At 38.1% G+C, this 25271-nt stretch overlaps 13 protein-coding genes across 13 annotated transcripts; 9 read left to right on the forward strand and 4 right to left on the reverse strand.

Moving 5' to 3' along the window:
* Window positions 1-150: 150 nt before the first annotated feature.
* RO3G_05822 (uncharacterized protein) lies at window positions 151-1198 on the reverse strand (the record flags this gene model as incomplete). The annotated part of the gene is made up of 4 exons (XM_067660412.1): window positions 151-834; window positions 885-986; window positions 1033-1064; window positions 1117-1198. 4 exons carry the CDS (start codon window positions 1196-1198, stop codon window positions 151-153), a joined length of 900 nt encoding a protein of 299 aa, XP_067516513.1.
* Window positions 1199-1454: 256 nt separating this feature from the next.
* RO3G_05823 (uncharacterized protein) lies at window positions 1455-2643 on the reverse strand (the record flags this gene model as incomplete). The annotated part of the gene is made up of 3 exons (XM_067660413.1): window positions 1455-1538; window positions 1798-2303; window positions 2337-2643. 3 exons carry the CDS (start codon window positions 2641-2643, stop codon window positions 1455-1457), a joined length of 897 nt encoding a protein of 298 aa, XP_067516514.1.
* A 2476-nt stretch (window positions 2644-5119) lies between these two features.
* On the forward strand, window positions 5120-6073 carry RO3G_05824 (uncharacterized protein; the record flags this gene model as incomplete). The annotated part of the gene is made up of 3 exons (XM_067660414.1): window positions 5120-5357; window positions 5440-5947; window positions 6040-6073. 3 exons carry the CDS (start codon window positions 5120-5122, stop codon window positions 6071-6073), a joined length of 780 nt encoding a protein of 259 aa, XP_067516515.1.
* A 349-nt stretch (window positions 6074-6422) lies between these two features.
* RO3G_05825 (uncharacterized protein) lies at window positions 6423-7015 on the forward strand (the record flags this gene model as incomplete). Its single annotated transcript, XM_067660415.1, has 2 exons — window positions 6423-6568; window positions 6619-7015. 2 exons carry the CDS (start codon window positions 6423-6425, stop codon window positions 7013-7015), a joined length of 543 nt encoding a protein of 180 aa, XP_067516516.1.
* Window positions 7016-10550: 3535 nt separating this feature from the next.
* Window positions 10551-11378, forward strand: RO3G_05826 (uncharacterized protein; the record flags this gene model as incomplete). Its single annotated transcript, XM_067660416.1, has 1 exon — window positions 10551-11378. One exon carries the CDS (start codon window positions 10551-10553, stop codon window positions 11376-11378), a length of 828 nt encoding a protein of 275 aa, XP_067516517.1.
* A 719-nt stretch (window positions 11379-12097) lies between these two features.
* Window positions 12098-14086, forward strand: RO3G_05827 (uncharacterized protein; the record flags this gene model as incomplete). The annotated part of the gene is made up of 3 exons (XM_067660417.1): window positions 12098-12781; window positions 12856-13908; window positions 14036-14086. 3 exons carry the CDS (start codon window positions 12098-12100, stop codon window positions 14084-14086), a joined length of 1788 nt encoding a protein of 595 aa, XP_067516518.1.
* Window positions 14087-14766: 680 nt separating this feature from the next.
* On the forward strand, window positions 14767-15171 carry RO3G_05828 (uncharacterized protein; the record flags this gene model as incomplete). Its single annotated transcript, XM_067660418.1, has 3 exons — window positions 14767-14784; window positions 14843-14970; window positions 15165-15171. The coding sequence occupies 3 exons, from the start codon at window positions 14767-14769 to the stop codon at window positions 15169-15171; spliced, it is 153 nt and encodes a 50-aa protein (XP_067516519.1).
* A 518-nt stretch (window positions 15172-15689) lies between these two features.
* RO3G_05829 (uncharacterized protein) lies at window positions 15690-15965 on the forward strand (the record flags this gene model as incomplete). Its single annotated transcript, XM_067660419.1, has 2 exons — window positions 15690-15801; window positions 15856-15965. The coding sequence occupies 2 exons, from the start codon at window positions 15690-15692 to the stop codon at window positions 15963-15965; spliced, it is 222 nt and encodes a 73-aa protein (XP_067516520.1).
* Window positions 15966-16065: 100 nt separating this feature from the next.
* On the reverse strand, window positions 16066-16947 carry RO3G_05830 (uncharacterized protein; the record flags this gene model as incomplete). The annotated part of the gene is made up of 1 exon (XM_067660420.1): window positions 16066-16947. The coding sequence occupies one exon, from the start codon at window positions 16945-16947 to the stop codon at window positions 16066-16068; it is 882 nt and encodes a 293-aa protein (XP_067516521.1).
* Window positions 16948-17427: 480 nt separating this feature from the next.
* Window positions 17428-17817, reverse strand: RO3G_05831 (uncharacterized protein; the record flags this gene model as incomplete). The annotated part of the gene is made up of 1 exon (XM_067660421.1): window positions 17428-17817. One exon carries the CDS (start codon window positions 17815-17817, stop codon window positions 17428-17430), a length of 390 nt encoding a protein of 129 aa, XP_067516522.1.
* Window positions 17818-18081: 264 nt separating this feature from the next.
* RO3G_05832 (uncharacterized protein) lies at window positions 18082-18913 on the forward strand (the record flags this gene model as incomplete). Its single annotated transcript, XM_067660422.1, has 3 exons — window positions 18082-18177; window positions 18224-18478; window positions 18527-18913. The coding sequence occupies 3 exons, from the start codon at window positions 18082-18084 to the stop codon at window positions 18911-18913; spliced, it is 738 nt and encodes a 245-aa protein (XP_067516523.1).
* A 702-nt stretch (window positions 18914-19615) lies between these two features.
* Window positions 19616-20023, forward strand: RO3G_05833 (uncharacterized protein; the record flags this gene model as incomplete). Its single annotated transcript, XM_067660423.1, has 1 exon — window positions 19616-20023. The coding sequence occupies one exon, from the start codon at window positions 19616-19618 to the stop codon at window positions 20021-20023; it is 408 nt and encodes a 135-aa protein (XP_067516524.1).
* Window positions 20024-20487: 464 nt separating this feature from the next.
* Window positions 20488-24975, forward strand: RO3G_05834 (uncharacterized protein; the record flags this gene model as incomplete). Its single annotated transcript, XM_067660424.1, has 11 exons — window positions 20488-20508; window positions 20586-20788; window positions 20848-21037; window positions 21093-21258; window positions 21312-21655; window positions 21708-21800; window positions 21852-22181; window positions 22232-22407; window positions 22468-22724; window positions 22780-23684; window positions 23740-24975. 11 exons carry the CDS (start codon window positions 20488-20490, stop codon window positions 24973-24975), a joined length of 3921 nt encoding a protein of 1306 aa, XP_067516525.1.
* Window positions 24976-25271: the final 296 nt, after the last annotated feature.

Raw genomic sequence — 25271 nt, forward strand, 5'->3', positions numbered from 1 at the left:
TACAAAAGCAAGAAAGTAAGCCAAAAAAAAAAAAATAAAATAAAAAAGTATGCTCATGAATTTATTTAGATATATTTTAAGCTGGACAGAAAGATATAGAAAGGGAGTTCAACCTTACGCCATTTCATTACCCAAAAAGAAATAAAAACATCACCAGTCATTGACTTGACAAGGATTTAACGATCTTCCTTTAGTTGACATACCTTGCATTGAAAAGTTCCAATTATGCTTTGTACAAACAACTGAATTACCCAATACTTGTCCCCATGTGGCCAAATCAACCTTTTTATGTGGACAGTATCGATCACATTCATAAATTGAATTATCGCTTGTTCTAACTCGTATACGATTATTACTGACTGCTTTAATCGGTCGACCAGTAAAGATTGGTTTTTCCTGTTGTACTTCAGGTTCAGATTCACTACTACTACTACTGCTACTACTACTGCTACTACTACTACTACTATTCATATCTTCCTGTTTATCTTCAGAGAATGAAACTGATTTTGTAACCGTATTCTTTTTTGATAATGGAACCATTGTTTCATTCGTTGTTAAATCCACAGAAGAATTTCGAATTGTATTACGAATCGTTTCTGGATCTTCAGAAAGCACAAAAGGTGTAGGCTCTTCAACCATCGTACCATTCAAAATGGGCGATCCCAACTTATTCTTCTTGTTCTTCTTCATCTTCTTCTTCTTGTCCTTCTTCTTGCTTTTTTCCTTCTTATCCACAGTTGGATCCAATAATGCGTTTCTTAAGAGATCCTTCACAAGCGGCAACAATTGAATCGCCTTCCAACTCGTATTGGATAATTCACGCAATTCACTCACCTAAAGTGAGCGTGAGTGGATGTATAAAATAAATAGAGAGATTCTCTTACATAATACAATCGATTACATTCCAAGATATAAATGTCTTCGTTGATTTGTTCCTCAGACCAATTATGTTCTTTTCCTATTTGTTCAATCAATGTAGATGTTCTCTATCATAAAGTATGATTAAATGGTTGCTATTGTTTACTTGTTTACCATTGAGTTGGGTAAAGGAACATGCTCGATAGCTGTGAAACATGTGTAAGAATGTGATGGAGGATGAATAAAAATTTATTTTACCAGCAGACGTATTAGAAGTAGAGGCCAATCCAGCAGCTAAATAGCTTTCAAACAAATTGAACCCATTCTTATTCTTGCCCATGTTGCAAAAAGATAAAGCAAAAGAAAAAAAAAAAAAGAAAAAAAAAAAAAGGTGAGATAAATGCTAATCTTGTGACTGTGTGACGTTCATCTTTTTATACATTTTCAATTGTAAAAAAGGTAGATCGATAATACCTCAGGGCCTATCAACCATCTTAAAAAGTGGACTTTATTATTCTTGTTTATATTTCATCAGGTATTTCCCTTTTTCATATCTACACTTCACTATGCAATCAATGGGTTTGACTTGACAGAAACTATCCGTTGACTCTCTTCATCTCCTGACCTCTCTTTTCACTCATCCTCTTTCGAAAAGCAAACAGATAAAGGAAAACACAATGCTTGTTAAACAAGTTTTCTTTTTTTGAAAAATGTCTAGAGTGACTGCGACTGTGTGCATTTTCAAACACGCTTTCGAAAAAAAATACTGTGCTTCCACTCTCAATTTACCGAATGTTTGAGAACTCCGCCCACTTTTATGAAAAATTTTGCACACTTGTGAGAAGTTAAATTGCCCAAAATAATTTGCCCACTTAAAAGAAATAATTTGACCAGACAAACCGACCACAAAGGTTTTTTATTCAAGCAATTAGAAATTACATTTATCGAGTGCTGGATAAAATTCTGTAAATGTTCAACAGAAACATCCTCACTGCCTTCAATTATTCTCGAAGAAAGTGTTTCTGCATCCGTCAACTTCCCTCTTTTGACTCGATCCTTAAGTACTTTCCAAAACATCTCAATAGGGTTGAGCTCAGGTGAATATGGCGGAAGGTATACTGGTATATATCCTCTTTGTGAGGCAATAGGATCAACAACATCGCGAGGGTGAATTGGAGCGTTATCCATTACAATATGAAATACTTTCATGTTTGGGAATGCATCCATGATATCCAAGGTATCACTGATGAACTGCACAAAGTGACCAGCTGTAGTTCCTTTTGGTATCACAGCAGCGACGCCCTCAGGTGCTTTTCTTTTTTTTAGCACCAACAGCTCTTCTTTTTTTTTGACATTTCCTGGCTCTCTCAAGCTTGCATTCACTACACCATACGCTGAAATTCCACCAATGACCGTGTGTGACACACCTCTTGCTGAAGTGGTTTCTTCAATTGCCAGTTTTCCGCGCGATGCCTAACCTCTTGAACGACGCATATTCACATCAAATCCCGCTTCGTCCAAGAACGCACAGTTGTTCATAAAATGCAAACCTTTTTTTTTTTGCCATTCTATGACCCAGTTAGCACGAGCCTCAAGATTTTTCTGACTATTTATTGCTTTAGGACGACGTGTAACGACCTTTAAGATAAGATTGCACTCCTCTTTCATGAATTCAGCAACCCTAATCTTCTCTATCTCCAAGTCTTCAAAGCTTTTGGTTAAATCTTCGACTGCGGCCTGGATAACCGCTGAGGGGTTCTCATCAAAGAAGTTAAGCAAGTGCATTTTATGGTTTTCATTTAGTTGACTCGATGCTCTTTTCGATGTACGGTTCGTTTTTTTGAGTAGTATATTCTTTTCAGGGTCTTTGCTGTATTCTCACTTCCACTTTCTCGCAGTTTCAGGATTAACATTAGCAAGTTTAGCAGCTTCAGCGGGTTTCAACAATTTTTCATGAAGGTAAAAGAAGTACCGAAGGCGATCTTCGTTCGTATAAATATCATAAGTCGTATTTCTTTCCTTGTTAATTGGTATTTCTTTCATATCAGCGTCTTTTGGGTCGATTCGTTCACTTAATAACATTGCAAGATGGTAATTGTACCATTTATTCAGTCTTGCTAATACAAGCAAATCATCTGTATCCAAGTATTCGCATATAATATATAATAATTCTAAAGGCAGTTTCGATAATTTAAACATCATTAAAGAGATAGAAAAGAAGTTTTTTTTTCTGGCTCCAGCTGATATTTTTATTATTAGAGACATTCTACACGATAAGTTAGCTTCCTTTGAATTATCCATGACAATCCAACACATCTAAGGTAACAGCAGTGAAATAAAAGTAACGACCAAAGTCAGTTCGTATTGTCTTTTCTAGCCTACTGCGAGCACCATTTCGTGTAAAGGCGTGTCTCTCGCAGCACTGTTTGTGAAAAGAACACACTGTCAACTTAGGTATCTTGTTTGATGGGTTTTATTTTTTTTATTTTCAAGAGACAAACTCCCTCCTTATTAAACAGTGGATGACATCAACCTCAACAGATCAACAAATTCTTTTTCACTTCATCAGTCCCATGTCCACAAAATCATTGGTCAAAAAGCTTGAGAAAGTTGCCTTGCTAGAGTCTGAACTCATTCTTGATGCTCGTATTTTGAGAGCTGCTAAAGCCAAAGGGGTAATTTGAAGAGTCGTTTTGTCAAAAAAAATTGCTTAACTTAAAAACTGTAACAGGAGCTTGAACGAAGAAATCAGACAAAAAGAAAAAAATTCCAGAAGAAGAATGGAATCAAAACCAAGAAAAGAAAGGCAGGTCTTCTATAAATGTTGCTGTTTTTTTTTTTTTTAAAAAAAAAAAAAAAAAAAAAAAAAAAAAAAACTGACTCTCTAGTTACGGTTATAGATACCCTCTATTGATACAATGCCTAACTTTTTTAAATCTTTCAAATTGTCTAAGAATAGCTCAGTAAAAGTCCAATTTTTTTACTAGTAAAGCCTTTATTTTATTCTCTATTGACGTGATGCATCTAACGAAAAAGTATTTAGTCTCTCTAAAAATAGCATCCTTGATATGACAGACAAGAGCCCATCTAGTCAAATGGATCTATTACCAGCCAGCTTAAAAGACAAAGCGAATAAAATTACAAGGCAAATAAATCAAGACAGAAGCACAATAGACGATACAGTAGCCGCTCTATTTAAGGGTGGCCAAAATTTTTGGAATATCCACCCTTAAATAGAACATACCCTTAAATCGAATTCCGTGACTGTTACAAAACGAGGTCACTTTATGTATTGTAGCTACATTATAGACATGTTTGTACAACATGTTTCCACGTAGGCTACTGTCGGTTGATATAGGTCCGGTAATTGTGCAATAACATTAACAAATCAAAACTTGCTTAAGACTTGATCAAAGTTGCTGGAAGGATAATATACGAGTCGTAGGCCCAAAATAATTTTGACGAGAATAAATATATGACATAACAAAAGTTATTTTCTTTGTTTAAATTCTATCTATAAAAAAAAATCCAAATAACAAACGTGTACGCCTTTCTTTCTCAAAAAATTGAGCTTTTGGATCAAAATGCTACTGGCCAGCTTAATCAAACAGAATTAGGTGAATGGGCTATGAAGAAATTCAATTTAGATCAACCACTTGCCCAACAGACTATATCAAATATCCTCAAAAATGCTGAAACGTTATATAGTAATGTTAATGTTGTCAAAAATAGCAAAAGCCTAAAAACAACACGTTATCCTCAACTTCATGATGAAGTCGAAAAGTTTGTTGCAGACATGAACAATAACAATCTGCCAGTCAATTGAGACTCAATCCTTCGATATGTAAGACCTATTGCTTGAGTAAAGTATAGAATCCCTGAAAAAGAAATTTCATTTTCTTCTGGATGGCTTACAAAACTTTTTAAACGAATTGGAGTAAAATGCAGTCCAATGCATGGTGAAAAGTGCCTCAGTAGACATCTCTTCTGAAAACATTCAGAACGAATTGAGGAAGACAGAGGAACTTCTTGGGCCATATGATCCTGTAGATATCATGAAATTTGATGAAACAGGTTTATATTACCAGCAACCACCAAGAAGAACCATATGTTCCGAGTCGCTTGGTGGCCTTAAAAAAGTAAAACTCGTCTGACAGTTGGGTTGCTCTGTAACTCGGATGGGTCTTACAAAGGGCACCCAGTTGTTATCGGACAACACAAGAGCCCCAAGTGTTTTAAAACAAGAGCTAATTTGTTATCCATGACTGCAATTGGAAAAAATGAAGTTGAATGCCACTATTCTACTAATGCTTGGATGACAAATGAAATTTTCACAGCCTACGTGAAAAAGTTAAATGTTGCCTTTGGAAGACAGAATCGAAAAATTGCTCTTCTTTTGGATAGTGCATCCGATCATAAAATAAAGATTCCGCTCAACAACATTAAATTGATATTTCTTCCAGCAAACACTACTAGTAAGCTACAGGCTCTTGACGCAGGTAACCTATTATTTGTTGACAAAATGCGATATAAGCTGTCTTTTTGTTTTACAGTTTTCTCATTAATATTTTGTATACACAGGAATTATTGCCAACTTTAAGGCACACTTCCGAGCCCAGCAATACGATCGTGCTTTGTGTCTGTATATCAGTAAAAAGTTGGATAATCTGGATGTATACAAAATGGATCAAGCTCAGGCTATGTTTTTTCTAGCTAATACATGGCTTAAAGTAAAACCAGAAACAATAAATGGAATGCTCCCAGATCTTCCCAGGAACTTTGGCAACAAAGTTACTGATGTTAGCCAGTTGAACCTTGAAGCAGTTGAAAGCGAGATGATAGTATGTTATACATGTACTATTAATAATGAAGAAGCGGCAGAAGGCAACGTAGATGAAACGGAAGAAAATGACAACACAGAGCAAGATGAGCAGTTTGTTGATACAGTAGAGTGTAAAAAACGGTTGAAAGAAGCCTATGAAACTATTCTCATGTACGAAGTTCCTTTGGACGACCTTGATCGTAAATTACATCGCCGAATTCGAATGAGATTGGCTGGCTTTTGTGCTGAATTGAATAAGTCAAAAGAGTAAACAGATCTTTAATCTTATTTTACAAAGTAAAAAATTTATTGTTAGAGTACTCCAAAAAACTGTTACTTATAAAAAATCTTCTATTTAGTGGTAAAAAAATTTTGCGTTCCACCCTTAAATAGAATAGTGGTATAGTGGTATTTATGCTGGGGACCTGTGCCGTTCTTTAGAATTACACCCTTAAATAGAAAATACCCTTAAATCGAACACCCTTAAATAGAGCGGCTACTGTACTATTGATTGCATTTTAAAGAATGTAAGTTTACACCAAGTTATTATGCTGTTATTGGTTAGTCAGCTAACACCATCAATACTTCTATAGCATGAAAAAAGCCTGTCTATGAAATTAAAAGAGATAAAAAAAAATCGATCCTCCATCAAGAACACTACGTGTGCAACAGGAAGTTTCGCGGTTCATGTAAGTGTTTCGTCAACTGTAAATATTTTTCTATGTATGGCTTTCATATTACTATGAGCAGACTAGATATTCATGTACACAAGTCTTATTATTTAAACGCTTCGAATATCTCCCTATACTCCGAAGAGGACTTTAAAGTCAAATTTTGGTCCCATCTTCTTGAAGAGTTATTCAGTCTTTCTAATGTCTGTCTCCACTGGTGAGTTGTTTTATAAAACTGTTTTGTAACAGCACTAATATTTTTACTAGGGGTGACACTGTTCCTACCATTTTTAAAAAAACAGAGGCTAGACCAAAGGTGGATTTAAGAATAATGTCAATCTTGAACTCAAAAGAGGGCGACTACTCACTTGGCGAATTTTCAAAAATAGCTGAAAGCACAAAACTTTATGAAGACAAGCTTAAGCTTGCACTAATGGCAAAATTCCATTTGAATTCGCTTATCAAAAACAACACCGACTGTATCTATCCCTTTATCATGATCATGGGATTTGAATTTGTGTTTTTGACAATGGAATTTATAGAGGGTGTTGGATATATCATAAATCAGATTGACCAATGCTGTTTCCCAATCACCAAAAAAGCCATTAACTGTGGGGGTACTCAAGCCTTGATCAATTGTATAAATACTGTAAAGGTGAGCTAAAACATAGCTGAAATCGGTTCAAACTGAATTAACAATTTAATTTTTTTCAGAACTTTGTGTCCAGTATGAAGGACAGGAAGGAAGACGGGAAGAGAGAAAAGACAGTAAACAAAATCAAGCAGCTGGTTGGGGAGAAAAAGGAGGAAAAAACCAAGCAGAACACAACAGCAGTTTTTTGGCCAAAAACTAAAGATGGTTTGTTTCTTGTAGAAGCTGCTGCCAAATCTGAAGATGATGTCGGGGAATGTGTCTCTGGAGGAGAAACAGAAGACGAGGAAGATGACGAGGATGAATAATAAATGGGTTTTTTATTGCTCTATTGTTTCATAATGCACCATATGATTGTTTTCAAAGTGGTCATTACACTACTCGTAAAACCTGGCTCTTGTAAAGTAATGAGGGTAAAAGGGATTGCTTTTAAATAGATATCACTTGACATATTTGACATACCAAGTTACTTAAAAAGGAGATTGGAACGAAAGAAGAGGTGAGGTTTGAAAGTCATATTCAAAAGAGACTTTGTCACTAAGCTTGGTACATACGCAGAAGCTTCACCAATCGAATATCCGTGGGAGTGAAATTGATAGCGTAATATATGAAAATGGGAGAATAAAGTAGCTCTAATAAGTGTTAGAAGCCAAAGACTTTACAGTTGGGTACAATGCTTTTGTGTTGAAGGTTATAATTTCTTCTCCTTATGGTGATCCTAAGATGTGCGTAAATTATAGGGAAGAAACAGAAGAAGATTAAGATAAAGCAAAAAACTAAGGTGTAGGGAAAACCTGGCGACTAGAAATAGTAGTAGAGGAAACGAAAACTGATTCCTAGAAGAAACTTGTTTTTCGGGCAGCAGATTGCTGGAGAGCCCAAACGAGTTTTGATGAGAATTATGGGAGTATCAAAGAGGACCAGGTCAAAGAAAAACCTCCAGTGAACTCGCCAGGCTTGAGTAATAGGAATAAAAATAATAAATTGAGCAGAAAGACCAGGATTCTGGCAATAGTCTATATTAGAAAAGAATAAGGTGCAGATATCGTTGATTATTGTAGTGGGTCAAAGAAATTCGAAAAACAGCTAGTGCTAGAAGATGGCCTTGGCAGGACAGGTAAAAGAGTTATGAGGATCTGACAAAAAAAGAATAATGCAGATGTTACAAAGGGGTGAAGGAAACCGAGAAAGCGCAATAGAGTGACACTCTCTTATGGTCAATTTGTTCAACATGAAGTGACAGACGATATTGCGAGTTGTTGTACTTACTCAACAAATTAAATTAACAAGATCAATCGTACTTGAATGACCTTTGCGTTGACAACAGACACCTTAGCTATAAACTCACATTTTAAACAACACGAGATTGTAGAGGTAAATTCTTGATCTGATACTACCCAATCTTATGCAATAAGCTAGAAGTATTTACACTGGCTTACCTCGAAAAGTAGATAGACCTAATTATAAGCCTAGGTATATCACTTTATTGGATCATGTGTACCAAAAGCAAGCATAGCAAAATACATTGTAATTCATCTTTAAGATTAGTACAAACACTACACACGCCGGAATAATAAAGAAGAGCTTAGTTCATTTTTCACCTTTTAGACTTGCTAAGAGTCTGATTTATTTTTATTTTTATTTTTATGTTGAATTCAGCGTGCAATTAAACACGAGTAACTGGAATCAAAGACCAAACAAAATTCAGAAGTAGCGGAAGGGTTCTTGTACTGTTTATCGAAATATTTTAAAAGTAACCAGATGTACCTGTAATGGTAATCCAGTAAGTTCTAAGAAATTAAAAATTGCTGGAAGCTGTGCCGAAAGGCTCAACAATATAATGTCTCACACAAATGGTGAACAAAGAAAGGGCGAAGTGCTAAATAATAATCGTCAGTTTCAAATTCAGACGACCCTATCAGAAGATATGCAAAGACAATACGAACTGACTTTGGTCGTTACTTTTATTTCACTGCTGTTACCTTAGATGTGTTGGATTGTCATGGATAATTCAAAGGAAGCTAACTTATCGTGTAGAATGTCTCTAATAATAAAAATATCAGCTGGAGCCAGAAAAAAAAACTTCTTTTCTATCTCTTTAATGATGTTTAAATTATCGAAACTGCCTTTAGAATTATTATATATTATATGCGAATACTTGGATACAGATGATTTGCTTGTATTAGCAAGACTGAATAAATGGTACAATTACCATCTTGCAATGTTATTAAGTGAACGAATCGACCCAAAAGACGCTGATATGAAAGAAATACCAATTAACAAGGAAAGAAATACGACTTATGATATTTATACGAACGAAGATCGCCTTCGGTACTTCTTTTACCTTCATGAAAAATTGTTGAAACCCGCTGAAGCTGCTAAACTTGCTAATGTTAATCCTGAAACTGCGAGAAAGTGGAAGTGAGAATACAGCAAAGACCCTGAAAAGAATATACTACTCAAAAAAACGAACCGTACATCGAAAAGAGCATCGAGTCAACTAAATGAAAACCATAAAATGCACTTGCTTAACTTCTTTGATGAGAACCCCTCAGCGGTTATCCAGGCCGCAGTCGAAGATTTAACCAAAAGCTTTGAAGACTTGGAGATAGAGAAGATTAGGGTTGCTGAATTCATGAAAGAGGAGTGCAATCTTATCTTAAAGGTCGTTACACGTCGTCCTAAAGCAATAAATAGTCAGAAAAATCTTGAGGCTCGTGCTAACTGGGTCATAGAATGGCAAAAAAAAAAAGGTTTGCATTTTATGAACAACTGTGCGTTCTTGGACGAAGCGGGATTTGATGTGAATATGCGTCGTTCAAGAGGTTAGGCATCGCGCGGAAAACTGGCAATTGAAGAAACCACTTCAGCAAGAGGTGTGTCACACACGGTCATTGGTGGAATTTCAGCGTATGGTGTAGTGAATGCAAGCTTGAGAGAGCCAGGAAATGTCAAAAAAAAAGAAGAGCTGTTGGTGCTAAAAAAAAGAAAAGCACCTGAGGGCGTCGCTGCTGTGATACCAAAAGGAACTACAGCTGGTCACTTTGTGCAGTTCATCAGTGATACCTTGGATATCATGGATGCATTCCCAAACATGAAAGTATTTCATATTGTAATGGATAACGCTCCAATTCACCCTCGCGATGTTGTTGATCCTATTGCCTCACAAAGAGGATATATACCAGTATACCTTCCGCCATATTCACCTGAGCTCAACCCTATTGAGATGTTTTGGAAAGTACTTAAGGATCGAGTCAAAAGAGGGAAGTTGACGGATGCAGAAACACTTTCTTCGAGAATAATTGAAGGCAGTGAGGATGTTTCTGTTGAACATTTACAGAATTTTATCCAGCACTCGATAAATGTAATTTGTATGTCGTACCTAATCCAACCTTGGTTGCCTCCATTTCGACTCCAGATGTGGTATTAGCTATCTGAGCCGCGCTTTTTTATTCGTAGTTTTAACTTTTTAAACAATAAAATACAAAACTTTTTATAAATCACTGTTCTCCATAACTTTCTAAGCCGCGCATTCGTGGAACAAGATATGAACAACATTGAACACAATGACAATGTGGCACAAGATCAACAAAGTATCAACATCACACCAGAACAACTGGAAACACTCTTCCAACAATTCGCTGCAAGACTTAAGACAGAAGAAAAAGGACGAGGAGAAAGAACAATCCTCCCATACCAAATCATGGCCGAAATGGACGAAACTCCCTCACCTGAGATGCGTACAACCATTAAAAAATACGCAAGAGAAGTCCCTCTTTATGAAGGGGGAAACTGGACAGCATCAGAAACTACCAACAAGATCTTCATTCCCGATCTTAAAAGACACAAAGTTGATGCCCATCAAGTCGTATCACAACGCTACAAAGATGCAGACCACCTTCGAATCGCAGCTAGAGCTGCAACAGAGGTATTTGAAGACCTTAGCTACGTCCAAGAAAATGGAGGTGACAATGCAGTCCTTATGGACATCATCGAAAAGACCAGAAGACTTGCCATATACAGTTATATCACAGCAAAATCAATTGATAAAGAAGCCAGAGACCTATCAGCAACCGCTCTCAGACTCCCATCAAATATGCGATACATTGAAGAAGAAGAAGAATCCAACAAGAAATTGGCATTCTCTACAGAGTCTGTCGAAAAAATTCAACAAGCTCGTTATGAACAGCAAATCCTTCGAAGCGCCATCCAACATAGACAGGATGGATTTAGAGGACGAGGAGGCATCAGAAGTGGCTTCTCCAACTATCAACGAGGAAATCAGTTCCGTTCAAAAAATTTTTTTGGCAGAGGCAGAGGGAGAACCAACCAGCAACCGGAGACAAACTCCAGCCAAATCACATCCAACCAATAACCAAAACAAGCACTATACTGCAAACACCATCTTACCCGATAACACCAATAATGAAATCTCAAAAAATACAGGGACATTACGAGGTTTTATCAGATGGAACCCTCCCCGGAGGTCGTCTAGAGAATTTTGTAGACAACTGGAAAACCATGATACAACATCCTTGGCCTATTTCAGTTGTATCCGAAGGCTATCGGATCCAATGGGCCTCCAATCCAGTTCCATGGAAACCAAAGATGATGATATTCTCGAAAGACGATCAAGTAGCCGTCGACACAGCAGTACAAAAGTTTTTAAAAGCGGGGATAATCGAGAGATCACCGACACAATCCAAACAATTCCTCTCGAATTTTTTCACGATACAAGAGCCTATCAAAAGACGTCCGATTCTGGACTGTCAGAAACTGAATCAATTCGTACAATGTCAACACTTCAAAATGGAAGGAATACCGGCCTTAAGAGACATCATAGAAGAAGACGACCTTATGGTAAAGTTAGATTTAAAGGACGCATATGTGGTCGTACCAATGCACGAAAAGTCAAGACCATTTCTATCGTTTCTTCACAAAGGAATCGTCTACCAGTATCGTTCACTGGCCTTCGGGCTGAGCGTAGCTCCAAGAGTCTTCTTGAAGCTGATGCGCTATGCAGTGGAACCGCTCAGAAAACAAGGGATATGTTTAGTCTATTATCTAGACGATATTTTTCTCTTAGCCAAGTCAATGAACGAGATGAAGAAGATAACCAAAGTGGTAGTCCACCATTTAACATCCCTGGGTTTCCTGATCAACTGGGAAAAGAGCGCACTAAATCCATCAAAAACACAAGAATTCCTGGGATTCAATTTCAATACCGAAACAATGAGAATCAAGGTTCCTCAGGGAAAAATGAACAAGATCATTCAACGCTCCAGACAAGCCATGAAGACAACCACAATCCGGTCATGCCGTTGGATAGCAAGTCTAATAGGGAAAATGACTTCGGTAATCCCAGCAATCGGCGAAGCTCTTTTACATGTTCGACACCTTCAAAGAGATCTTACGAAGAGTCTGAGAATGAACGGCTACAAGAACTGGGAAGTACCTTGTGTCCTGTCAACGCACAGCCTACAAGACTTACAATGGTGGGAAAAATGGTCGACGGTCAAGAATGGCCTGCCTATTCATGTGACACCCCCGGAAATCCTCATGCCCAAACTGACAATCCATGTGGATGCCTCCAACACGGGCTGGAGAGTGAAGTCAAACGTAATGGAAACCTCGGGATTCTGGACAGAAGAAGAAAAAGAAACTTCCATCAATGTGAGAGAACTTCAAACAATTTATTTTGCTTTGAAACTGCAAGCAAGAAACGCAAAAGATTCCACAATTCACATATTCTCAGACAACAAAACAGCATTGAAATATGTAACGAAAGCAGGAGGGACAGCATCATACCTACTTCAATCACTTGCAATTCAGATACAAGATATCACAAACAGGTTCAATTTGACAGTAATATACAACCATATTCAGGGAATCAAGAATATACAAGCAGACCAATTGAGTCGACGTCAAATCCCGCTTTACGAATGGAAACTACCAAAGAGATGGTTCAAGAAAATAATAGCCAAATGGGGTCCCCGTTCAATAGATGCATTTGCGACGAGACAAAACAGGCAAGTGAAAACGTTTTGGAGTTGGATGCCGGATCCGGAGGCAGCGGCGACGAATGCATTCAGTCAGACCTGGCCTTTGAAGGGTCTATATCTGAACCCGCCTTGGAAATTAATCCCCAAGGTATTGCATTACTTCAAGAAACAAAAAACACGAGAAGCAGTACTGGTAACACCACTATGGACGACTCAATACTGGTACCCAATGATACTACAGATGACGAAGGGCCCACCAATAGTAATGAAACTAAACAAGAAGTGGTCTCTAGCCGCCTGGAGGCTATACAAAAAGGACAAGATCAAATGAAATTTGATAAAACAGTAACAAAATTTCTAAACAACAAGATAAGAAAAAGAACAACGCAAGCTTACAACTTGGGTTGGCAACGCTGGGAAAGATGGTGTAATTCTCAAATACCTCCAGTAGATCCTTTAGTTTACAACATCAAGAACCTGGTAGAATTCTTTGTTTCATTTCAACACATGTCAATACAACAATTGAAGGTATATAGAGCAGCAATAGCATCAGTATTTCGCCAAATACATCCAGATCAACCTCCAATCGCAAGCAATCCATTTATCCACGACTTCTTCCAAGCTAAGATAAAAACGACAATAAGGATACCAAAGGAACATCAAATAGCAACCTGGGACTTAAATATTCTGATTGACCACATAAAAAATAACTATCTTAACAATGATTGGCTTACCATTGAACAACTTCAACAAAAAACGATTGTTCTCTTATGTATTGCAACAATGTGGAGACCAAGATCGGATATTGGCACATTACAACATCGAGATATACACTTCAAACGGACAAGAGATGGAGATATCATTGGAGCTACCTTGTATATACGAGCTCCAAAAGAATCACAAGTAAAACATTCCATTTTGGGGAATTTGCAGAAAAAGAACATGTGTCCAGTTTTCACGCTATATCAGTTCTTAGAAAAATCCAGGGACTTGAGAAAAACACTGCCTGTAGAGCATACAGCTTTCTTAGCTTACTTGGGAAATCCAGAGCAAGTACGATCAATACAACCGTCAACAATAGCAAATATCCTCAAACAAATCATGCAATCAGCAGGTATCGATACAACAGTATTTGGTCCACACTCTATTAGATCAGCTTCCAGCACAAAGGCCGTACAGATGGGTCATAAAATTGACGATGTCAAAAAACATGCACATTGGAGTCTGGCAGCCGACACATTTGAACGATTTTATTATAAACCAGCTCATCAGATACACAATAGTAGAGATATCATCAACTCAATTTTTTCTGATTCTGAAAACAATACCACATATGGAGTCGAAATGGAGGCAACCAAGGTTGGATTAGGTACGACATACAATTTAACTTCGCACAAGTGTGCAAAATTTTTCACAAAAGTGGGCGGAGTTCTCAAACATTCGGTAAATTGAGAGTGGAAGCACAGTACATCCTTTTTTTTTTTTTTTTTCTTCTTTTCTTTCTTTTGTTCTATTATGAACTGAAAAAAAAAAAAAAAAAGGTTGAAATCACCTTACTTTTTACTTTCTCATCTATTTGTATTCATTATTAAGAGAATGAATACAAAAGAAAGATGATTTATCACTGAGATGCTTTTTTGTAAGGGTATAAGCTTTATGATTCTTCCATCTATCGTGTAACCATGGTGACGTCTACAAATTGTTTTTTAAAAGACATTTTTTTTTTTTTTCTTCTATGCTTTAATTTTTTTTCCTTACAACATGACAGTGAATAATCAGGTAAGCTTTTTCTTTATTTATTGATTCAATTGTTTAGATTATTAATTTTATTCTGTAGTGGTTATTTACAAAGGAGGATTTATATGATACACCCAGCATTCTAGACGGCGTGTCCTTTGAACAAGAACAGACAGGCAGAGTCAAAGGCTGTCATTATCTATTGGCAGTGGGTGCCAAATTAAACCTGTAAAGTAAATAACATTGCTTTTGTTATTAAATACACACACTTATTTTTTATGATAGCCCTCAACTTGTTGTAGTCACAGCCATTACTTTTTTTCATCGATTCTTCATGAGACAATCTATGAAAAGATATCACGTCTATGTATGTGTGTCGATCCCTTTTCAAAAAAAAAATTGTCTCCTTACACTTTCGATAGGACATAGCAGCTACCAGTTTATTTGTTGCAACTAAAGTAGAGGAATGTACACGGCGTATAAAAGATATTGTGATTGTATGTGCACAAAAAGCTCAAAAGAATGACAAATTAACATTGGAAGAAGATTCAAAGGTATACTTTACTAAAAATAGAAAACTGCGCCGTCTTTGTTTATATCATACGCGCCTTGTAGGATTTTATAAAGTGGAAAGAAACCTTGCTACATTACGAAGCGATCTTGTTGGAAACATTATGCTTTGATTTGACAGTACAGCAACCACATACCAGTTTGACTGAATTAGAAACACGGCTACGAGGTATACACATATATATTTACAGCAGATAGAAAAGGAGAGGGGTTCTAAGTACAGATTGATATAGTATCTTCTTCAGCAATACGTAAAGCATGGATGTTATTATATCAGTGGTAAAAAAGAAAGAGAAAGGGAAAGGAGAGACCTGTCAGTGGGATAACCTGTTTATGATAGTCTTGGGTCGCCATTATGTGTACTATACAAACCAAACATGGTTGCCACAGCTGCCTTGTTATTGGCCACCCACTTTTCTTCAACAGATAAACTGAGTGAGAATTGGTATGAAGCACTGGAAGATGATGTTGACGCAAGTGAAGTTCACGGTAAGATAAATGCAGTGAGCGAGCGTGAAGGGTATAGTAATAGTGTGTGTATAGAACTGGCATCTGAAATGTTGGAATATTATATGGAACATTATTTAGTGAAATCTTCTCATTCATCTTCACAAAATAATTCACCTTATCCACATCATACTTATAGACCTTAAATGACTCTTTCCCCCTCCTCCTTCCTTTAGTAAATAATAATAAAAAAAAATGTTATATAGCACAACTTTCTCATACAAGCAAAAAACTGTTTATTTCAAATTACTGAGGTGGTTCCATGTAGCCAATGATCGAAGGCCGTTGATATTTGGGTCGAAGAGACAAAGAGACCAAGTGTTGATTTTGTAAACGAGGATTGATACTGCCGACGGGTGAAGCGACAGGTCGGATACTGCCGTTGGAGATCGTACTACTCGATTCACTTGATTTGAGTTGATGACCGCTCCATGAGGACTGAAGCATACGACGGATGGTGTCGACGTTGGTATGGCGCGGTGGCGTGTGACGTTTGATGGTGTCTTCCTCTTGAATGGCTGTTCTCTGACTGCTGATGCTCTCGCTGTCATTGTCCTGAGGATGAAATAAATGTTGCAAGTCTCTCGATGGGTTCTTTGGTGGCACGTTTCGGATCAGGGTCGGATGGGGACTGGTCTCTGGCTTGAGGGGAGGACGTCGAACGGTGGCATAGGTGGAGATATCAGGCACCTTGTTTGTAAAGACAGAGGAAGCATCGGTGATGATCATGGATCGCGTACGCGATTTTCGAGAAGCCGATCGTATCGCCTGTCGTGCGACTGCTTCAGGTTCACCTTGCTCTTCTTGGATGATCATGTTACTAGGGTTCTCTACCATGGCCTGGGTGGGTGGAGCACCTGTGGGTGCCTGCTTTGGATTGAGATCGATAGAAACAAACGCTGGATGATAATAAGGATCGTTGGAATCCAATTCCATCTTGTCTGCAAAGTGACACTGTGTCGGACGCTCTTCTGCCACTTCCTTTCGAACGTCGATCAGGTCCTCTTCATGTTTGATTGTACCGACTGCTGTTCGTTTGTTGAGTTTCTTTTTGAAGATGTAGTAAGATGACAGTAAGAGGATGATGATAAAGAGGATGACAATGGCTACTGCCCAAGGAGGAATCATGAAGAGGGGACAAGGATGAAAGAAAGTGGTGTTTATAAAGAATGAAAAGACTGATTGATTGTTGACGGATAAAGAAAAGAGTAGAAAAGAGAGAAATGAAATGTATTGTGTATTGTCTAATGTTGTGCTCAAAATAAAAATAAAAAAAAAAAAAAAAAAAAAAAGAAAAAGAAAGAGGCAGGGGAAGAAGGATAGGAGAAGGTGTAAATAGGAGAGAGAGAGGAGTAAAAGAGGAAAACTCCTTAATAAACCCACAAGTTGTATGAGTTGGAAAGACAGCATGTAATATTTAATTCGGAGACGTTGCTTAAAAACCTCATAGATCCATTAGGTTCTAAGGAAAATGTTTAAGCGGACATTAAAGTTCGTAAGATATTGTAAAAATGTCGTTTCTTACGCGTTCCCGTCCTCAAGATCCTCTTCTTGCGATACATGAATTTATTATTAAAATGAAAAAAAAAGGGTTTATTTATTTGGCAATTAAATTTGAGGGCCCACTTTATTTCTTCCTAACCAACGCTTTTCTGTCTTTTTCGTTTCTAGTTTTTGTTGCTGTTGTAAAGAATCCAACATGTGCTTTACATTATCTTCATGCTGATTCGTCTTTGATATCATGTGCTTTAGTTTAGGCCACAACTTCTTTATTCTGAATGAAGATTCTTGTGGCGGTGATGAACGACGTACGATTGGATACACCTTCAGATTAGGAAGCGGATCATCATTGATAATGTTGATAATAGCAGAAGGGGGATTCAAGGGGCGAGGTTGAGGTGAGGCATCAATAGGTGTGGCAATGGTAGATGATGCCACGCTATCTTCTGTTTTACAAGAGGCCAAAGAGAATCGAATTGATTTGTCTATTAGTGACATAATTTAGAAAATGAAAAAGAGAAAGAATATGTGAAAAGTAAAATTTTGATAAATACTCGATGTTGTCTAAATAAAGCAAACTTCATATTTTTCCCAAAAAGAAAAAAAAAAAAATAATAATTCTCAGATAAGAAAAAAGAGAGGGAAAACCTTTTTTTTTTCTTACAATTTCTTTTTTGGTGAGGAGTGAGCGAGAGAGAGAGAAAGAGGAAAAAAAATCCCAAAAAAAGAAAGAAAAAAAAGGGGAAAAAAAAAAAACAAAAAATGGCCTTAGCTTCTTTCCCGCTTATTGTTAAACGCTGGAGTAAGTCCAAGTTACATTACGGAACTTATGCACAGTATATTCATCTAAGAGAATACGTAAGTTACTTGTCTTTCTTTTCTTTATTTACAGCTTTTTATATAGTTAACAGAGGAATTATTTCTGACGAGATTAGATGCCATTGAACAACATGTTTTAAATGAATACCCGCAAGTTTGGTTGGATACTTATTTGTTTCTATTTGCTATTGTTTTAGTAGCAGTGGCAGCCGCTATTTCTATTGTTGCCCGTGCAACCAATTTATCTGTTTGGTACCCACTTTTGATTTTATTAGCACCTGCTATCATTGCCTTTTTCACCACTCGCAGAAGAAATAGTTATTATGTTCGTCTTAGTCGAGTAAGTTTTAGCAGTTGTGTAAGGAAATGCATATTGATCACAACTTAGTATTATGATTCTTTGCAAACACTATTAAAAGAACTCAATTCCCAGGATGTGACAAGGCAGATCAAATGGTCCTTTCGACGACCCAGGGAATCGGATACTGCTTTTAATTTAATGTTAAAACCACCACTGGTGCTTTATAATATTAATTTTATCGTCGAAGCTTCTCAGATAGACATAGAGAATGAATTGGCACAAGAAGGTGAAACCTTGCCTGCTTATGATACTTCCATGATGGATATCGTGCTGGATATGGGTCCCAATCATCCACAAGAGCCTCGATTAATGACCCAGGGACATCCACTTCCTCCCGCCTATGATCCTTCTTCTACGATTGAAATGAGACCTATTCGACAACCTCCACCTTCTTATCCAACCGCAACGAATTAATATTCCTTTCTCTTACTTTTTATATATTCTACTATTCTATTATTTTTTTTTTCCTTTTTTTTTGTAATAATATTTTACTGTCTCTCTTTTGTATATTAAATTCATATATTTATTATTATTATTTAAAACTGGTCATTCTATAAAAAATAAAATTGCGTCTACTCAAGCATTCCTTGGCATAAAGACCTGTATAATGACATTGTCAGCTATATCATACTCATCAAACAGTATGCTTGTATAACCTCTCAGTATATCTCAACAGCCAAAATCATCTTTTTCCATACAAAGCCTCCACACCGTTTCCTTTTCAAGCTCTCCACATTGTTTCGTAGGCAAACCAACCCTATGTTCCAATAAAATTGAATCATCCCCAGTATTGTTACACAGCGTATTCGTTTCTGCCACCATTTGAAGTCTATCAGACACAGCCAAACGACATGACCCTAGTTTGGATGGATCTCTGGTTATCACGGCAGTTTTAAGCCATGCTCTATAGATTTCCTGGTTAATAAATACTGTAGATAGCTTTCATGTGCATTTTTTGATTAGTGACTGGATTGTGGCTTAGATGAAGAATCCAAAAAAAATGTAGCGCAGTGAGAGAGGGAACGAGAGGGCAGAAAGAGAAAAGAGAGGGCGGGCCAGGGTCCTTTTTTTTTCCCAGTTAGAAGGGATTCTTTTTTTTTTTATAACTTGTCAAGAATGTTGAATATTATTCGCCCTGTCACCATTCGACGTGCATTACAAACTAGAGCATCCTCCACCTCCTCAGGCGATACTCGTCTTGAAGTCATTCGTCGAGTATTATTTGAATCCTCAAAGAGAGAACCTGTCATTCAATTAGAAGGAAAGAAATTAGAACAGCATGAAACAATCGAAAGAGCTTGGAAACTTCATAAAATGCGCACAAGAGAACAACGAGAACGTACATTGGAACGTCAGTTTAGAACGATGCAAGCTGCCATGACAGAATTGGAAAAGACAAGTGACCGATTGTTTAAAGGCGCCATTGTCAAGAGTCGACATGTCACTTATCCTAAACAAGCCAAGATTCCTACAGAGACACCTTCTTCGCAAGGCTGGGATTATTCCTTCAAAGCAAGTTCTTAAAAAAGTTTTTTATATTTAATAAAAGGATTGAAAACAACAAGAAACACATTGTATATACAAAGGTGCGCACACATATTCTCTTTTTATTTGTTTTGCAAAAGAAAAGAAACAATGCATTTTTCATAGTGAAGAGTTGACTTTTTGTTATCAAACCTTGCAAGGAAAAAAAAAAAAAAAAAAAAAAAAAAGAATGTCCATTCTCCATAGTACCACTCTGACAGCTGCGGTCCATTGAAGAGGGGAAAGCCCTTCTGAAATATGAGTCTCCGCTGCTGCGAGATCTCGAGAAAAAAAAAATATATAAGAGATTTCCACTTTATTCTTTTCTTTTCTTTAATAAACGTCATGGTATTCAGTACTGTACTTTCCCAGTTTTTAACAACCACACAGAGCAGTTCGAGAAAGGGAAAAGGAAAGGCTCGTACTGACTTTTTATCGACTAACACGTCCACAATAAAACCAAGATGGAGCGAGTCACTAGAGACGTTTGTTCAACAAGTGGAAGAATATCAAACCAAGAATAAGATGAGTGATGGTAAATGTTTGTAGAATTTATAAATAGCATGGCTCTTTAACGTTTCCAAAAGATATACCCGAGGTCAAGTTTGGTGGTGACATTCAGTTCAAGGCGCCTAAAACACCCTTATTGAAATCAAAAGAAAGTCGTGTTAGCCACAAAGAAAAGATAACATCAGCAACTGCAACATCAGAAACTGCAACACCAGTAAATAAACCAGCTGTTTATGACCGCGATTGGCTATTGATGTAATACTTTTTATAAAAAGAAGAATAAAAAAAAACTGATAGGATGTATATATATATAGGCATGCTAAACAATATGCAGCAGATGATCAAAGTCCTCAGCAAATGTGTGCAGAGATATTCACTACACTTCGATCGGGTGAAGAAGATATTCAAATACCACTCGTTGAAATTCTGGGATATGAAGCATTCGATTTTATTGAAGATTTGATATCCAATCGTGCCACCATTGTACATAATATTATGAGAATGGTAAGGAAAATAACAGAGTGATGGTGCATAAAAGAGACTGATTGGTTTTTCAAAGTCTGATTATGATGAACAACAACAACATCAACTCACAAAAACTACCCAAAATGAAACCAGACGGCCGGTTTATGGCACACAACTCATCATTCAATCTGAAAAAGAATTAAAGCAAGAAAAGCGATTGAGAAAGGAACAAAAGAAGGCCAATAAAAATAAAATGGAAGGTATAAATAGAGTATGGTTGCACGACATCACAACTAAAAAGTAACTTTAATAGATGATGCACATTCTATATCCATGAACATCTTGGGTTTTGACGGACAGGACTTGAGACAGGCTCGAGAAGACGCGTTGATCAATGCTAGTCAAGCACCACTATTCAGTTCAAATTATAAATCAGCAGCAGCACCTAAATATCCTCATGTTTATCAATCTGGATTGTCAGGAACAACCCTGTCCTTATTTGGAACACGATTTGCATTACCTGCAGGAACGACTCGAATAGAGCATAATGATTATGACGAAACAACCATTCCGGTGCCCAAACAAGCACCTGTGCGTTCAGGAGAAAGACGTATTCCAATCGCTGAAATGGACAGCCTAGCGAGAAATGCGTTCAAGGTTTGAAGCCAAAAAAATATAAACAGATTGTTTTCTAAAAGAATGGAGGTAGGCCTATGACACTCTGAATCGTGTTCAATCCATTGTATATCCTGTTGCTTATGAAACCAATGAAAACATGCTTGTGTGTGCCCCTACTGGTGCCGTAAGTATCTGTTGATTCCCTCGTTTTTAAGAATACTTAGCCATAGTTTAGGGTAAAACAGATGTAGCCATGTTGACCGTCTTGCGCTGTTTATCCCAACATTGTTATCCACCGCCCCGAAAGGGGACAACAGAAATTGATTTTAAGATAGCCAAGAACGATTTCAAGATTGTTTATGTGGCTCCAATGAAGGCTCTGGCTGCAGAAGTGGTTGAAAAGATGCAAAAGAGACTTCAATTTTTAGGGATCAACGTACGTGAATTGACAGGTGATATGCAACTGACAAAGGCAGAGATCAGTGCCACTCAATTTATCGTGACCACACCCGAAAAATGGGATGTCATCACTCGAAAGGGAACGGGTGATGTTGAACTCACTCAGGTAAAATATATTTATTCTGTTTCATGAAGAGATATTAAGTCATTGAATAGAAAGTGAAATTGCTGATTATTGATGAAGTGCATCTTTTAAATGAAGATCGTGGTGCTGTTATTGAAAGTATTATTGCAAGAACCCTTCGACAAGTTGAGTCAAGTCAGTCTTTGATTCGTATTGTTGGTTTATCTGCTACTTTACCAAACTATATCGATGTAGCATCCTTTTTAAGGTAACAGAGCATACGCTTATTTTCAGGTCAAAAAAAGGGGTACTTACAAATAGACTTTAGAGTAAACCCCTATCAAGGATTATTCTATTTTGATAACGGCTTTAGACCTGTTCCTCTTGAGCAGCATTTTTTGGGTATCAAAGGCAAACCAAACACGGTTCAATCGAATGAAAGAATGAATAAGGCTTGTTTCGACAAGGTATCTGAACTTGTGCGAGAGGGACATCAAGTCATGGTTTTCGTACACGCAAGAAAGGAAACTGTCAAGACGGCTCAAATGTTGAAAGAAGAAGTATCAGCGGAAGAAGGCATGAGTGGTAAATTCCCAAAACCAAGTTTACTGAACCTTACCTACTCACCTTTGACTTGTAGAGTTCTTTGACTGTATAGAATCCCCAAAGTATGCTTCCTTTAAAAAGGAAATTGCCCGATCACGTAACAAAGAGATGAAGGAACTCTTCCAATATGGTTTTGGTATACATCATGCCGGTATGCTTCGATCCGACCGTTCTCTTACTGAACGCATGTTTGCTGAGGGGGTCATCAAGGTCCTTTGCTGTACAGCCACCTTAGCCTGGGGTGTCAACTTGCCTGCTTATGCTGTCGTTATCAAGGGCACGCAGGTCTATGATGCCACCAAAGGTAGTTTTGTGGACCTCTCTATTCTCGATGTACTTCAAATCTTTGGTCGTGCCGGTCGTCCTCAATATGAGACGCACGGCGTGGGTTACATTCTCACGACACACGATCGACTCTCTCACTACATCTCTGCCATCACACAGCAACATCCGATTGAATCGAAATTTATTGAAAACATTGTGGATAATTTGAACGCAGAGATTTCGCTTGGCACGGTGACCAATATCGATGAGGCAGTGACCTGGCTGAGTTATACCTATCTCTATGTACGTATGAAGAAGAATCCGATGGTCTACGGCATGAAACACGACGAGCCTATTGAAGATCCACTGCTGGGACGAAAGCGACATGAGATCATTACAATGGCCGCGCGTAAATTGGCCGAGTGCCAGATGATTTTGTTTGAAGAGACAGCTGGTTACTTGATACCAAAAGATTTGGGTCGTATTGCCTCCAACTTTTATATCAAACACAAGAGTATCGAAACGTTCAACTCGATCATGAAACGACGTATGACGGAGGCGGACGTGATGTCAATGATCAGTATGAGTTCTGAGTTTGATCAAATCAAGTCTCGAGATACCGAACATCAGGAATTGAAAAAGTTACTAGAGAGTACATGTGCTTGTGACATCAAGGTAAGCATAGAAAGTAAAACGAAGGCAGGGACTAAAAAAAATATTTTATAAACAGGGTGGGCCAGAAGATACACAAGGAAAAGTCAATATCTTGCTTCAATCCTACATTTCCAATGCGTACATTGATGACTTTGCGCTTGTATCCGATTGTGCCTATGTTGCTCAAAATGCAGGTCGTATTGCCCGCGCTTTATTTGAAATCGCGTTAAACCGACAGTGGGGACCTACGGCCTCTGTATTGTTGGAAATCAATAAGGCTGTTGAAAAACGGATGTGGACTTTCCAGCACCCACTTCGCCAGATGGGCTTATCGAAAGAAGTGATCTATAAACTGGAAAACCGTACACATGAAGTCTCAGTGGAGGAGATGAGAGAGATGAAACCTCAAGAACTAGCTGATCTAGTCCATCACAGTCAGCAAATGGGCTTGACACTTTCCAAATGCGTCGATCAATTTCCTATGCTCCTGCTGGAGGCCACCATGCGACCCCTGACACGCCATGTGCTTCAGATCGACCTGACGATCACACCCGATTTCGTTTGGAACGATCGTGCTCACGGAAGTGTAGAGCCATGGTATATCTGGGCTGAGGATGCAGAAAGTGAAGAGATTTGCTATTCAGAATACATCTTGATGTACAAGAAACAACTGGGTGAGCCTGTCAAGATAACATTCACTATTCCTTTAGTGGACCCTATGCCCTCAGAAATCTATTTACGTGCCGTCTCAGATCGCTGGTTGGGTGCTGAAACAGTCTTGTCGCTCTCACTTGAGAATTTAATCTTGCCAGAACTTGATCCTTCTCACAGAGAGTTGCTTCCCTTGCAGCCCTTACCGATCAAGGCCCTGCGTAATCCAGAACTTGAAGATTTGTTCTACAGTCAACAGATGACATACTTTAATCCTATTCAAACACAGCTCTTTCATACTCTCTATCACACAAGCCATCATGTCCTCTTGGGTGCTCCTGCAGGTGCAGGCAAGACCATCGCTGCCGATATTGCGCTCTGGGCCGCCTTCCGAGATCATCCGGACTCCAAGGTGGTTTACCTAGCCTCTAAGAGAGGATGGGTCAAGGAACGTTCAAGTGACTGGTCAGACCGATTCACGAACAAGAAGCTGATTGAGCTTGGACCTCATCTTTCTCCAGAAAAGATCAAGGCTGCAGACATCATTCTGACGACACCCGAAGGGTGGAGTGAATGGGGAGAATTGGTTGTGGATCATGTATCGCTGGTGATTGTGGACGAGATCCATTTGTTGAGCGAGGACCCTGCCCTTGAGAGATAGCTGTATCTTCTCTAAAGCATACCAACCTACAGCACCCATTCCGTATCTTGGCTCTCTCAGTCCCACTTGCCAATGCAGTGGATGTAGCCAACTGGCTAGGTGTGAGCAAGACGACAGGACTCTACAATTTCCGACCGACAGCGCATCCTCTTGAAATCTACATTGATGGTTTCCCTGGCAAGCACTATAGTCCACGTATGGCCATGATGAACAAACCGACATATGCGGCCATCAAGGCGCATGCTCCAACGCAACCCGTCATGGTGTTCACAGCCTCCCGACGTCAAATCAAGCTG

The sequence above is a fragment of the Rhizopus delemar genome, genomic scaffold (genome assembly GCF_000149305.1).
Source record: "Rhizopus delemar RA 99-880 supercont3.4 genomic scaffold, whole genome shotgun sequence".
NCBI lineage: Eukaryota > Fungi > Mucoromycota > Mucoromycetes > Mucorales > Rhizopodaceae > Rhizopus > Rhizopus delemar.